The following is a 15,507-nucleotide window of genomic DNA, read 5'->3' on the forward strand; positions in this document are numbered from 1 at the left end:
TCCTCAAACATTTCCAATACTAAACCAGTTTAAAATCTATTATATATTTAGTTTGTTCATCTGTCCTCTTGATATTTGCCTTAAAAAAAATCTGTTGTTGAGCTATGTTGTGAAAGGATAGGGATCATCTATGGAGTTTAGAATTTCTATTCTAGTCCTCTCTTTCCCTGTGAGAGCAAAAATGTGTGCATAGCCATTTGAGCCTATCGTGGCTCAGGATATGCAACAGTGGAACTTGCAGGCTTTCATCTTCTCTTTTTAATCTACTTTCATAGCCACAGGTATAAACGAAATCTTTGTTTCCATTTTCTCAAATTTTCTGTTCAGTTTCCATCAAAGCAGGCTCTTCTTGGAGGCTTTAAATAATCCATTACTGTGATGCTTTTTTCTTGAAGTGTTATGGGCTTTGTTTCATCAGGGAATGGACTGTATGTTTTGTTCAGTATTGTAATCTGTAAATCACGTTCTTGCTGGAACTATTTTTTTTACTTTCTACCTATGACTGGGCATTAGAGATAGACAATAATTTCCTGCCTCGGAATGTAACTGTTCCAAACTGGTGATACCCATAAGCAGCTTTGTGTTTCAGGCTTTTTCTAGTCAGCCTGCCATACACCCGCCGAACTTAGCGTGTAGCTGGTAACAACATGTGCAGTCCTGTGCTGAGTGCTGCCTTAGAGGGACTCTCTATGTAGGAGCATTGGCACATAACTGTCCTGTGACAGTTTGTATGAAGTAGTTATAACGAAATATTTCACTGCAGAGTAAACATTTCTGTAGACATTATCCTCATCTATAGTCAATATTAGGTATGGCAGGAGAGAAGGAAGCAAGAAGATTTGCATGAGAAAGACCTCAATTAAAATTTTGTAATGAGTTTCATATGTAGTAAGCGTTACCTACAATTAGTAACCACTCAAATTTGCTCAGTGTTCCCATGCATTAGTTACTTTGACCAGAGACGAGCTGAATCTGAGCATAAGTTAAAACAAATCAAACTGAATAGATCTAAGCCAGCAAGGTGAGACACTTCAATTTAATATCAAGTATAGTAACTAACCCTTGTTGCCATTCTCTGTGACCATTCCAGACTTTATGGAATTGTATTGATTTAAATTGAATCAAAATTAGAAGTTGCTACAAAGTCTGGATTTTTGATGATGTTACAGAGAAGATGAGTTTGTTCTTTTTCCCACCCTTTCCTGGTTTTGTTTGTTTCGTGGGGTTTTTTTTGCTTCTGAAAGACAAAGGAAACAAAATTCACCTAGTTTTATTAGCCACCTCTGCTCCAGAACAGATTTTTGTCATTACTGTTATCCTCATTTCTGTATCAAAACAGTTTAATCCATCTTGTGACTACTGTTTCTTTGGTATTTCTAGTATCATCCCCATTAAAACTGGGAGGAACTGTGCCCAAAACCAGATTACATGAGTGTACTCTTGGCCAGGAAATGGCATTATAAACAGTAATTTGGTTAGAAATGTTTATTCTAGAACATGACCTGAATAATGAACATCACCTGCTCAATGCTGCCAAAAAGCTCCTGACAGCATAATCCCTGTAGCAATAACAATGCCAGTATTCTGGTTGCAGACAACTTGAAAAGATCTATCTCTAATGTACTAGGTGTATCTGCAATTTTGTGTGGATAGTTAATTTTTTTAATCTAATTTACTTACTAAATATACCCCAATTTCTCATATTTCAGGACCTGAGTAAAAGTAGAGAAAACTTAGAAAAGATGTGATACCCATGTAGTCAGGATCCTGCTAATGTCTTCAGATACCTTAACAATTTTGTAAAAAGTTGTATTTACCTCCTTGCTGTTTTGATTGTTCACTTTAAAATTAGATTTAAAAGTGTTCAAAGAGATCTTGTGTTACTTTCCTCACTGACCTGTCTTTTTGTTTCTTTAAATTGTAAATTTCCTACCTGTGATTCAGACTTGTTCAAAGCATCATGCCTTGAATCATGAGAGAGACATTGGAGTCGGATTTTCTTTCTGCTTTGTCGCTTACATGCAACAAACCAATTACACTTGTTTTGCAGCACAAATGAAAGTAGTGGTTACACTTACACAGAGATGGCAAAGGAAGTAGTCATATGTATGAAGTGGAAGATTGTTAGCTATCTGGAAACTGGATAACTTTTGTGTGTTGGTGGTTTTTTTCTTCCCTTCCCTCTAGTCTAGATAAAGTAGTTATTTGTATGTGGGTTTTAATACTCCTCTTCCTTTGTTGTTTTGGGTTTCTTTTCTGCACTGGAAAAGTAGCGCTGGCAAATTGCCACAACCTTGTTTTGGAAGGAAAATATAATGAGGAAAAATGCGGTTTCTTTTCAGTGATGTGCATGCTGGCTTGTTTCAGGAGTACAATACGGTCTCAAGTACTTGGAACCAGATGATCTTTAAGGTCCTTCCAACCCAAATCATTCTAAGTTGAAAAGCCCGAGGAGAATCTTTCATGTCTGCTGTAACATTTTGAAGTAAAACTGAATTTTATAGGAAACTAGTATTGTCACACCATCGGTAATGTTCAGGGCAGACAGTTAACATTTTATTACTGAATCCATGAAACTAATAGACAAATTTGAACACTTGATCTCAAATGACTAAACGAAGAAAACAGTGAATAATGGCAGAATTGGGAAGAAAATCCATGACTCCTGACAAAAAAGGTAATGCTCTATCTTTTGAATCTTGACTGCACCAGTATCCCTTTCCAATCAGTATTATTTTATGATTTGATTGTAGTACAGTTGTGTGCTTAAAATTATAGTCCACAACTGCAGACAAAAATAATCTTGAAATGGTTGATGTAGAAAGGCACATACCTAAATGCACCTTTATTCATGACTTTTAGCAGACTCAGAAATTAGTTAGTAATGTAATAAGTAGGGGAATTAGGTATTTGACTGATGAGACTCTTCTTCCGTGTTAATCCTATGACTTACTGCCAATTATTACTAGAGCATCACATCACTGCAAGTAAGCTTTTCCTGCCTGCTCTTTGCTTATTTATTTTGCCCTCAGTGTGCTTTAGCTGGCATTAATGGAGGAGCATTCATTTGTATGTTTATCAGGATGTAAAGAGACAGTTCTGCTCTCACTTTGACCACTACAAGTTGTGACCAGTCTAATGAAATAAGAGAGCTATACAACTTCTGTAAATGAAGTAAGAAGTATTTATCTTGTCTCTCCACTCAGTCTTGTTAGTAGAATAAGAAATTTAGAGCAAATAACTTTTCCACAGTCAGAGATGGGAAAAATCATTAATGTAATTGTAAAGGGGGCAAGGCATGCCTTTTTCCTTGATTCGTTTCTGCCTTGGCCCCCTGACTTAAAAGCCTGAAATGTACATTGATGTAGCAATTCAGTGAACTACCGTCTAGTGAAAGAATTTTCTAAAAGCCTCTGTTTTGGTCGGAGTGTAATTGAGGCATCATTCCTTCTACCAGAGTAAGTAAGAATTTAAAGGAATATTTTTATTATGTTCTCTTTCCCTCTGTATGAGCTGTGTATCCAGCTTAAAGGATTTATTAAGAAGCCTTTTCACTTGTTTGTGCTCAGGAGGTGGGGGGGGGGGGGGAAGTTATTTCTTTGATGTTCTCAAGTCTTTCCACATAACTGGATTAGACCCTGAAACCATGTTAAGCAAAAGCTGCGACAGTAATGTACCCTAATTTGTTTCCCTAGAGATTGATGTGATGGGTAATTCAAGCTGACCTCTCTTCAATTGTTTGAACATCTTTAATAATGTATGGATATCTAGAAATAATCTTTAATGCTGATAGTAAGCTGCTAATAAACAGGCAATACTTAACTCCTTTGTAAATTTTCCACAATATTCTTTTTTCTCTCCTGTATACATACTTTATTTAAATCCGGGTTGTCCAAGATGAAAACATGCATATTTTAAATTGTGCGTGTAGATTCTTACAGGGTTACTGGATAGATGTTTAGCAGATTCTCTCCCCTATTTGCTATAGATATTAATGGATTAGTATTTTAAATAATAGCTACAGGAACATAATATTGTACTTTCTGATGTTTATTTGAGTATGAATTGTTATCTGCATAAAGACAGAAGGGTGCCATAGTCTCTGAGCTTTTGGTCAGATGGAGTGAAGGACAAAGAAAATAATTTCTCAATCAACAGCTTTCATGGATGTTAATGCTGTAGGAAAAAACAGAGCTGGCAGGCTTTGGCAGCATATTCAGTCTGAGGTTTGTTTTGTTGTTGTTTAACACTGACACGAAACTCTCATGAAGATGTAACGCTTGTCTAGACATGCTCTGTATAGACATTACTGGACACAGGGTCCCATTTGATGAGGAAATAGGTTTATCTAATTTTTTAAATGTTTGCTGTTGTAGCAGGCTAAAGAGGACCATATTCTTGAATAGTCAGATTTGTGCTTACGAGGGTTTTTGCACTAAAAACAAAGAACTTGGTCTTTGATCTACTTCATGCACCATCAGGATCATGAGTGATGTGAATATCTCTGCAGCCTACTGTTACAGTCTAAAACCTTCAGTTGTGTCAGTATAGGAAAATTGGATCATTAGATGGGTGATAAACTTCACTGGTGATAAGTGAGACAAATCTTGCAATAGAAGGGAGCAGTGTTTCAATAATGCTGTAGGTTTACCTTTCTAGAGCTCAAAAAAGCCTGTTTCCAATTTTCAGCTTTATATTGGTGCTAGAGAGACATACAAGTTATACCTTGGATTATATATACAATTGAATTTTTCACCCCTTTGTAGACTGTTGTGTAGTATCTGTTCTGACACTTTTGTAACTTAACCTTTGGTTTTTTAATAGTTTCTTACCTAGCTTTTCCCTTTCTGAAAGGGTTTGTAACAAAGATTTTTCTTTCAAAATCCTTTTAAAAAATAGTAAAATAAGCATTAGCTCAGATGTGGCATTTTGCTTATATAGTTTGGCTGCTGGGAGCAGAGAGAACCAGGTTTAATTTAATTTGTTAAATCGTCTTTCAATTCTTTTATTCTAGGCACTAGCCATTAATATTCATACCAAGTCTTCCTTAAAAAGAAAAAAAATCAATAAGCACATCTGACCTTAACAGGGGTTTGCTGTTAATCAATAGGATCACTAACATAATATATTACCCTTCAAAATAGCACTCCAGATATTTGGCTCTGTCTCGAAATCTTTCAACTTGAGTGTGGTTTAGCATTGAAAAGTATTTCAGTATGTTCAATGAAGCTAATGTCTATTGTTCACAGGAGATCCATATCTAGTATCTTAGGAGATTGTGTGATTTTTTTATTTTTTATTTTTTTTTGGTTGCTTATCCACTGAATCTGATGGGTTTTATATTAGACCCTAAAATTTGACTCCTATCTGAGAGGGAATCGAAGCCATATACTTTTATTTTCCCCTGGTATACCACATTGGGTATTTCTGTTAAGGTTGTTAAGCTGAGCCCCACAGTCAAGATTGCCATTCATTTCAGATATTCTCCCATTGTTACTTAAAGTGCTTCCATGATGAAAGAAGAGAAGGTAGCCTCATGGTTAGGCCAGCAGAAGACTAGTTATTACTTTTTTGAATAAGGCAGACAAGTTCTTCTGCTTTGAGATAGGCTTGGCTCTCTGCTCTTTGTAACTCAACAAGGCAACCAAACAATCTGCGTTTTCTTGCAAATTTACATAAATACTTTTTCATTATACTGTAAATCTGAAGTGACTGTTCCTTATATTTTTTTTTTTTGGCAATAGTAATTTCTGTGTAGTCCTACAGTAAGGATAAGTCATGACCTCCAGTTCAGATTAAAATAAAACTGAATTCAACTATGTATTTTTCCCTTAGTAGTCCTTGTTTGATCACCCTGGGTATTTTTGTTTGTAATGATGCATGATCTTTGTAGGAATAGGAGAATTAATGTAGAAATATCTCCTATACTCTTTCTACTTCTCATTAATGTTCCCCTAAGCCTTGAGGGCTGCTTGTTAGCTTGAGCTCCCTGTTTGGCACTGTTGCTAAAGAAGAGTTAGTAGCCCTTATTTGTGTTCCTGAGGGGAGGACAGAGTACTGAAACAGAAGTGGGTTTGTGCTTTTTATTTCTCTTGTTGAGCACTTGTATTTGCCAACTGTACTGCTGTAGTGTTATAGGTGGTGCTGAAATGTCATTACATGAAGTTGCCAGATGTGTAACATGAGGATTTAATGTGAACTATTCCATGAATGTATATAACACAGCTTTTGATACTTTTATAAATTTACATTAAAACCAGGTATTTTGTAATTTTAAACACAGTAATGCAATATAAATCTACCTATTATAGCTCTTTGTGGGCAAGAAATCTGCATGCTTACTTTAGAGAACATTTTGTCTTATGATGCTAATAATTAAAGGAAAGTTGGAACTATAATTTAAAAAAAATCCAAACCTGTGTGTTCTAACAATTAATAAGAAATAATTCATGTTTGGATTCTACTAGTTCAAATAAAGGATGTGTTTCCCTTATGCTAATGCCTGTCCTTGCTCCTACTCTGATGTGGAAAGTGCAGTACAGTAAAGCTTTCCAAGTTTGCAGCTTTATTAGTTCTGGATCTTAAAGGCAAATAACTTAGCTTTCTGTTATTACTACTTCCGTTGCACAGATTTAAAGTTTGAGTGCTTGTATTCAAATTTGTCAAAACAGACATAAATGCAGAAATGTCTGGGAGAATATGATAACCTTAGGAGTCATACAGAGCCCTAAAAATTACCTAATATATGAGATTATTTTAAGTATCCATTACTTTTTTATTTGCTTACTATACACTTGAATTTTACATACTTATTTTGTACTGTTCTTGTATATTCCAGAATTCCCTTCACTGTTAAGGATAAAACTTAATGATGACAGAAGATAAAATGGCCTATGCAGAATCTTTTGCCTCTGGTAAGTGCAAAGCGAACATCTTCACTCTACTAGATCTTTGTTTTTCATTACTACAGAAAAATTAAAATTATTTGGCTTCGCCTCAGGCCTTCAATTGCTCTGTTGGGTTATTAAACATACAGTGGAGAGCCAGTAATGAGTGGTATTGCTTATGTACCTTGTCTGTTTGTTCTTTACAAATAGAAGATTCATTACAATGTTTAAGAGACTTGGGATTTATTGACTTGTCTTTCTAAGAATCTCTTATTCTCGTAATTGCTTTCAAGAGTATTTTCTTCCTTTTTTCACCCTCATTAATAACTGAGTCATCTTTTTATCTAATAATCAGTAGTAATTGAGAATGCTATCCAGTAAACTTGGTACTAAACAGCTGGGTTCTTCCAAATTATCAGGAGTATTGAGGGTGTTCACTAAAGTGAGGGAACCTAACATATTGATTAAGTAGAATCGTGTACTTTATTACCTTGAGAGTAATTGGAGTGTGTTGAAGGGTAAGTTAAACATTGCATCAGAAATATCTAGTGGTTAGTATTTTATTGTCTCCCACTTTATATTTAAAACAAAGACTTTTTTAAAAATTTTCAACTCCTCTCCTGTCTCTGCAAATAGCTTTTTAAATTTTTGTACAACTTGATGTGCTTTGCCAGTGGAACTGAAAGGAAGGTTAAGCTCAGGATTCCTGTGTTATTCACAGGTGAATGTAGTAGTCATTAAAGACAAGCATTATGAGCAAACTGAGTGTGATAACCAGGGGCAAACTAAACCATTTCACATAAAAACACACGCCCTTTTAATTTTGATATTACTTCCTTATAAAATACTAAACCTTGAGTATTAGAACACTGATATACTCGTTCCACTTTAGCCATATTCATTTGAGGTTAAGGAGATAATCCTGTGAGCTTTGAGTTTTCCTTGTAGTCTCTTTTCAGGTGAAAAATAAGCTGCAATATAAACTCAGAAATTAACATAATGCTTAAACTCTGAAATACTGTAGTTTAATGACAAATACTTTAAAAATATAACTCTTGCTCCTAAATAGATCTGGAAGGAAGTCAGAAGCAACCTTTTCTGTGATAATGTACTTTGAGGCTAATTATAAGAGGTAAATAATATGCTTATATTTCTATATATAAATTAATAAAATACTGAAATAAGAATTAACACTTTAAATATGTCTAAAAATCCATGTTTGGGAGGAGGAATAGTGCTTCAGAGAAGATGGTATGATGTACATCCTTTAAGTACACTGGCAGCATTGACAGGTCTTACCCTTCAGAAGGCATGATTCAGACTCCAAAACAGCAAATTATCTTGAATTTTGAGATGTGTAGGTCTTGGGGTACCTATTATTTGGTTTATCATAATACTTTATTTTTTTGTGAACAAGACATAATTTTTTATGGGTTTCTCAGCATAAAAGCTATTACCATAAATTATGTGATGGTAATGGAAAGACATACAAAGACATCAAGTTCTTACTTTGTTTCTCCCTAAGCCTGGCTCTGTAAGAACAGACTTATAAAAACTAAGCTGTTTTATCTGGTATATGGTAGATTATCTTCAATAGCTAGATAAGAGGGAAGAAGTTGACAATTCACAAATGACTGTTGGTGTTGATCTATGAAACAGATGGAAAACAGATTTTTGTTAAGCTGATTCTGTAAATGGAGTGCAGCAAAGGAATTTGTGAAAATAAACTTGCCGCTCCATGGTGATACAGAACCACATATTAGAGCATATTGACATGTGATTTATTTGTGTATTATAGATAGGATTTATGGTTATACAGAGATGGTTATTGGAAACCACAGAAACAGAAGTCTTTAAAGATAGTAGCTTTTTATATTGTTAGGTTGAGATAGGTGCTATAAATACTCATTTTCAAAGCATGAATCAACTCAAAGGTTTTTTAATTATAATGGGAGAAGGATTTTAAAATCGTATTCAGTTGTAACAGTGTGATCTCATATAATGTAAATCAGCTTATCTTTCAGGCTGACATAGATTAGGAATCTTGTTTTGGTAAACAGTCTAGAGACCTTTTTGAGCATTCATAGGGCTCATACATAAATTTTGAAATAAAGACATGTAAAAATAAATGGATTTGACTGAGTTTTACTGTGAACAGGTATATAGAGACTGACCGTACAGGAAGATCAAACTGTAGATATGTTTCACTATATCCGTATGAATTAAGTTGCTCCATTTAAGCAGTAATTTACTCTTGGCTTCTCAGATATAGGTGCTAAGATCTTTTTTTACTACTTTTGCTGTGGTAGCCTTTTAGATAAAGGATTATACTTAAGTAGTTTGGAAACTTAAATGTTACAATCGTTGATATAAGAACCTTCTATTTAAGGACCTAAATTGATTTGAAAATAAAGCAAGCCTTTTCTTCCTCATTCAGCAGGAGATTTGCTGCTAATGCACAGAATTCTCTGTAGCAAGTAAAAAACAAAACAAAGTGTATTTTAAATGGCTTAAATTCTGTGAAGTGTTCACATGACATGCACTTTTCTTGTAATGCAATGACAGATCTGTTCATACCTTTCTTTGTATTGGTTTTAGTAAAAATGGACAGTAATTCTTATAATACACCATTACAATTTGTATGCACTATGAGGGTCATCTTGTCTATAGCACACAAGTCTCATGCATTTCAAGTACAAATTAGTATTTCTGTGATCACTGAAACATTTCAGAGTCAGTAACAGTGTTAAGTCCGAGTTTCCCACACCAGTGTCATCATATCTGTAAATGCAGATATCTCCTTACAGAACGGTCAAGAATCATGGTTCTCAGTCACTTTTATTTTTGTTGGCTGTAGGTTTACTTCTACAACTTTTATCCACAATAAATTGTTCTTCATGTTAGATAGTTTGTATAAGCTACTATGATAAAAGGTTAAGTGAATTATATACACACAAAATTGGTTAATGCTGTTGGCCTTTTCCTGGTCAATGTGGTGTAGGGAATGTAGCTTTGCTTGTGAGCATTTAGTGTTAACAGAGGGTATCAGCGATATGGGTACAATTGAGTGCAAAATCAGGATGCTCCTAGAAATGTATGGATTTAAGATGGAGACAATGGAAATAGGCTAACAGATATTCCAAGAGCATGAAAAGTGGTGTTTTCACTAGCACCAAAAAAGTTTAAAGACCACATCATCAGCTCCAACTGGACTGAGACTGCAAAACCACTACTAGATTCTTTTGCTGAAAATGTCGGCTTTCTGCACTCTGAGTGATATCAAGCAGTCCACCTAGTTAGTTTTTCTCTGTAGTAAAGGGAATTTGATTATACTGGAAGTGGAATTATGGCTCTAATAGTTACCACTCATTTCTTAGAGCACAGCTAAGTAACTGAACCCATCACTACAATGAGATGTACAGACACATTGTTTTTTAAACACACCATGCACAAGTTTTCCTTTCAGATTTGTAGGTTCGATGTTCATTTCGTCTTGCTTCTAGCAAAACAAGCACTGATATTTCATTTTCCTGCCCTTACTATGTATAGAAGCCTATAGTAATTATTCCTTTGGGTTTTTTCTTTTGGATCTGTTCAAGTGTACGGCTATTGGCACAGTAAGGCCTGGGTCTGCTACTACAGAACTACTGAAAAGCTCCCTCCAGGAGAGTTTTTGCTTTGTATTGGGAACCGGGTGCAGGTGTTACCTAGGCAGGAGTATCTTGTCTTTATCCTGAAGACAAAAAAACCCCAACAGATTAGACAGCAAGGAAGGGGGAGAAAGCAAAGCTTGTAGCACTGGGCGTGGGGATATTGGAAAAAGTTACACAGAGAAGACATGACTGGTTATGGGAGCTCACCTATATGTTCTGGGATAGCCAAAAAACCCAGCTGGTGTTCTGACTATGTCATCAGAAAGTTACAAGAGACTGAAATATTATTCAAGCCATTTGGAACTTCTTCAGTAGAGCTTTTCCTCTTTTCTCCACAGGACTTGTAGCTTTGCAGGCTTGCTATTTGTTTATTACAGGTTACTGTTCAAAGACAACATAACTTAGGAAAGAATAGGGTTCACATTATTTTTATCACATGGACAAATATACTTTAAAAAGAAAACTTAATCATGCAAACCTTGCACTTACAAGAGTTATGTGGATAAAAATGACCTGTGTAAAACTACATATTGTTGAAAGAAGCTGAAACTAATAGACTGTCACAAATAACATCTGTATCATATAGGTCATGGTGAGATACTTATTTCTGAAATCAATGAGAAGTAAATTAAATCTGTCAAGAAATGTTTTAATTATTCAAAAATTTTCAAGTCAAAACTAACTGGATTTTTTAACACTTATCTTCTGCATGAAGTATATCTAAAAATAATGTCCATTTTCATTCAAATTGAAATCCATTCTGGAACCAGCACAAAAACTGACACCAGGATACAGCCTTAGGGGTCTGATCTATGAGCTTCTGATTAAGTTCTTTATAGATATCAGACAGGGTTAATTTTTGAAATTGGGAAGTGTCCAAGACACTAAATTCCTTTCCCCCCGTCTTAAACTTCTTACAGTCTAAGCATTCATTAAAAAAAAAAACCCTAACTTTTGTCATTCTAATGAAAATTTGTGATTACAGCTGTTGTTCATCTTTTATTTTAAAGGAAAGCTTTTTCAGTTGCTAAGGTTTTTGTTTTTTGGTTGGTTTTTTTTTGGTACTACAGTCAGTACAACAAACATTACAGTTTAACATATATTTGTAAATAAAGGACATGCCCAGTTCAAGCTGGTAGGCCACCTTTAGTGAAAGGTTTCCTGTAAACAAAATACCAGAATAACCCCAAACAAACCAGGGAATAAAACGTAGGCTAATGTGGAAGTCATATTAAGTATTCTTGGCAAACTGCGATGTACGCAGCAGCCACTGCACATTATTCAGAGCTGTGAATAGGGACATTGAAACAAGCCTGCTGTACAGGTGCTAGATTTTGATTCAATAAATAGTCTGTACAGTATCAAACTATATAAAAGTTTAAAAACCACAATGAGAATTATTGTATTTTAAAAAATTTTTATATTGTAAAAATTTTAAAATTAGGTCCAAACCACCATTAAAAAAGGTATGAAATGTGCAATTTTGCAAGTGGAAACAAGGGACACAAGAAGGGTTCCATAAGGGTTAATAAGAGTTGCTTTGTGATTTCTCTTTGTTTCCAGTCTCTTCGTATACCTGGTAATCACACAGACCTCAGAGCGGTTCTCTTCAGGCAAGTAGGACATGAGCTAAAAGTATCATCACTGATTTCAGTAGGGAAGATTGGCTGCAATAAGGAGTGAAAGGCTATTTTAAGAGACAAATGTACAGTCTATTTATGTAAATACTTGGAAAACCAGGAACAAAATTGTTTTCTAACTACAGAGCTGTGAAATCAGTGAGCCATATGGATCTATAATATATGGTAGAATATTTTAAAATCCTAAACCTTCTTTAAAGAAAACTGTTGTAAAAGTCTGCATCTAGAATATGAGTACTTACTTGTGTTCTGCCAAAAGCTGCGAAGATTATATATTTCCAAATGTACTAAAATTAATGTAGGTCAGTATATTTAAAAGGCAGAAATCCTTTTCACTTATTTCTCACAAAGCATAGAGTCAGGAACTGATAATTAAAGGCAATATAAATGGTAAGCAAGATGAAGCAGATGGCTGTTAACATAATTCTTCAGTCTTAACTGGCACTTAACACTAACTCTACTTTCAATTTGACAAATACAATAAGACACCTATGTTGACATACATGTGGTGCACTTAACTACTTTTATTTATGTAACTGAGGTATTAAAAATGTCTTGAAAAACAGACATCTAAAGAAGAGAAAATGATATGAGGAAGAGAATAGTAGTCATTGTTCAACGATTAGTAGTTGTGTTTGGGTTTTGTTGTTGTTGGTTTTTTTTTTTTTTCCTTCCAATATCCTTAACTTGTAAGTTCCGTGCAATGTCTCTGTCTTACTCCTCCACTAGATAGGTAGCTTGGGAAGATGGGAGGAAATCCACCATTTTTCAGCAAGAGTTAGTTATGAAGACTTTTTTTTTTAAATGAAGTATAGTAAGCTAAAAGTGTGTGCATCTCACACGGTGCATATAGTGCACTTTTAATATATACACTGTCATCGTACACAAGCATCTTGTAAATACACTGATACCATCTTCCCTAGGAAATTAAAAGTCAATAGATAATGAACCTTGTGCCGTATCTTCTCTTCCTCTAACATAGATTTCACATGGAATCTCCTCCATCACCCTGTCTTCTATGACTTGCTCAGGGCAGTCATGCGCTTGTTTGAAAGTGTAACTACTTTTCTTGAATGTGCTATTAAATGTTTTCATTGGCTGAGGCTGCGCAAAATCATTGCGAAAGGGAAGTTCCATGGAGCTGAGGTTTGTCCTGCTTTGTTTTATATTAGAGGCCTGGGAGCCACAGTGGTGGTCATGAATGCATCTGGAAGCTGTTGAAGGGCGTCTCATTTTCTGATAATTTTCAAGTTCTTCTGATAAATCTGCCAAATCTGCAGAAATTTCTTTGTCCCTTAGTGAAAACAGTTCATAATGTGGAGGATCAAATACTTCCTGGAAACCAGTTTTATTGAAAGCAGTCTTGCAAGCCATAACCTTTTTGCGAGGTTGTTTTACTTGTACTAGAATTGAAATGATGAGAAGAACTAAAACTATCCCTGATGTGATGCCAATGACTGTTCCATGAGTTTTGGTGATTTGTTCAAACAATCCATTTTTTTTCTTTTCTGCAAAGAAATAATGAGAATTAGCATAAGGCTTTTATTATTTTCCACACTTTTGATCATGTATTAAAAGCAAGCAAGCTGTGTTGTCATTGCCAATAAGTGATGTATTAATTAAATGACTTAATAGGGAGATGACCTGTATTTCAATGGGATTTATCATACTGGATTTGTGCATTTGTTCAGCAAGTCTAATTCCCTGTCTGCATTAGTGGCTACCATATGATAATTCAGTGGCAGGTGGAACTCTGTGGCCAGTGCATGCTGACTCAGCTGGGACGTGGCTTCAATCCTGAACCTATACTGATCAGTTCATATTCCAAAATGCACGAGTTAAATAGGCTTAAATGAACCTTAAATAGGTTAAATACAGCTACAGATGATACATCTCTTACCATGGTTTGCTCCTGCTGGTAATATTCCCATTGATGTCAGTAGAAGGAATCTAGATTTAGAATTATCTAGTCCTTTTTTAAAAGTGAAATATTATCATAGTGATGATGTTATGAGTGACTATACTGCTTGTTTTCACATCTCTTGGAAATTTAATGACTGCATCTATTGTTTAAGTCTGTTATACCTATTTCCACACAGGGAAGTTTAGCATAGATATATTTCAGTTTTAACAGTCCAGTAATAAAGTCAGTTGGGGGGGAAAAAAAAGGGGGGGGGGGGGAACAGGGGGAACCAACCAACCCACCCAAATCATATGGCACTTTTGGCTAGTACTTCATATGGAATCACACAAGATGGCAGCATCAGAACAAGATGGTTTTCCATACTTAAAATTTTTATTTGAAGATTACAATTTTCCAGTTGGATTTCTGTTCTGTAAATGTATTTGTCCTAGAGGACGAAGAGAATTCTACACTGAGACTCTGCAACATCTGCTGGTGGAGGAGAAAAGCATTTAAGATTATGTAGAAGAAAATGTAGTAGCCTAAATGTTGCATATTTTTTTAGATATCTGGTTCCTGGCATCTGGATAGGTGTGTTATGCACCTAAGTACTCCACACACAGTGCATGGAGAGAGTTATATAGCATCATATGCTATTTGAAACAATCCATATACTAAACAGAGACTTCCAAGAAATTGGCTAGTAAGTTGTCTGAAATACAGTTCTGTTTAAGAGCATACGTGGTTTACTCTGAGTTACATTTATAACTTCAATGTGAAGGAGGGCATCTCCCCTTGTCCTGCCTAGCTTAGATCTTAGTGTTACCATACTTTGTGGGAGGTATGAATTTCAGTGCTATGGCAGTTCTCTCAACTGCATCTATATTTCTTAATTCTTGGAAGATATTCTAACCAAGAAGTTGTTATGCAAAAGGTAATGTCTTCTTCAGTAAGAAATTGCACACAACTGACTTACCTATCAATTTTTGTGTCACTGGTCTTAGGGATAAGTCAGGTCACAATATGCTCAGATTTAGGTAGCTATCGATATGGACTAAATGAGAACTCTGGGTGCCTGCAGGAATTAAGCACAATTATGAGAAGCTCTCTATTTAAGGCTAGATGTTGCCCATTTGGTTGCATCAGTCTCCCTTCAGTCTACCTGAGCTGGCAATATGGATCCAGTCTTCAGCTGTCTCTTAATTATCTGCTGTGCAAGTATTAAAGCAGAATATAGATTGTATTCAACATAAAACATGGTAGGTTATTCAGCACTAGATACAGCAATTTACAAATATTGGGAAAGATACTTTCGTCACATTGCGACATGGTTTTCATGGAATTAATTTTTTAAATACTGCAGTATACGAGTGAAGGGTGGATCCTAGGCAAGATTTTAGAAAGCAGCTGGTAAAGATGGGAAA

The 15,507-nt window shown here is 35.2% G+C and overlaps 2 protein-coding genes across 4 annotated transcripts in view; one reads left to right on the plus strand and one right to left on the minus strand.

Annotated features, from left to right (window-relative positions):
* Positions 1-15,507, plus strand: part of LOC142603774 (borealin-2-like) — an 84,365-nt gene that overhangs the window by 42,380 nt on the left and 26,478 nt on the right. The window lies entirely within an intron of this gene.
* NETO2 (neuropilin and tolloid like 2) overlaps positions 8,679-15,507 on the minus strand; it is a 35,805-nt gene continuing 28,976 nt past the window's right edge. Inside the window, exon 9 of the mRNA XM_075766077.1 lies at positions 8,679-13,688. Coding sequence (XP_075622192.1) covers positions 13,108-13,688 — 581 coding nt within the window. The 3' untranslated portion in view covers positions 8,679-13,107. The remainder of the gene's footprint in view (positions 13,689-15,507) is intronic.

Source organism: Balearica regulorum, chromosome 13, assembly GCF_011004875.1.
Source record: "Balearica regulorum gibbericeps isolate bBalReg1 chromosome 13, bBalReg1.pri, whole genome shotgun sequence".
NCBI classification, from domain to species: Eukaryota; Metazoa; Chordata; class Aves; order Gruiformes; family Gruidae; genus Balearica; species Balearica regulorum.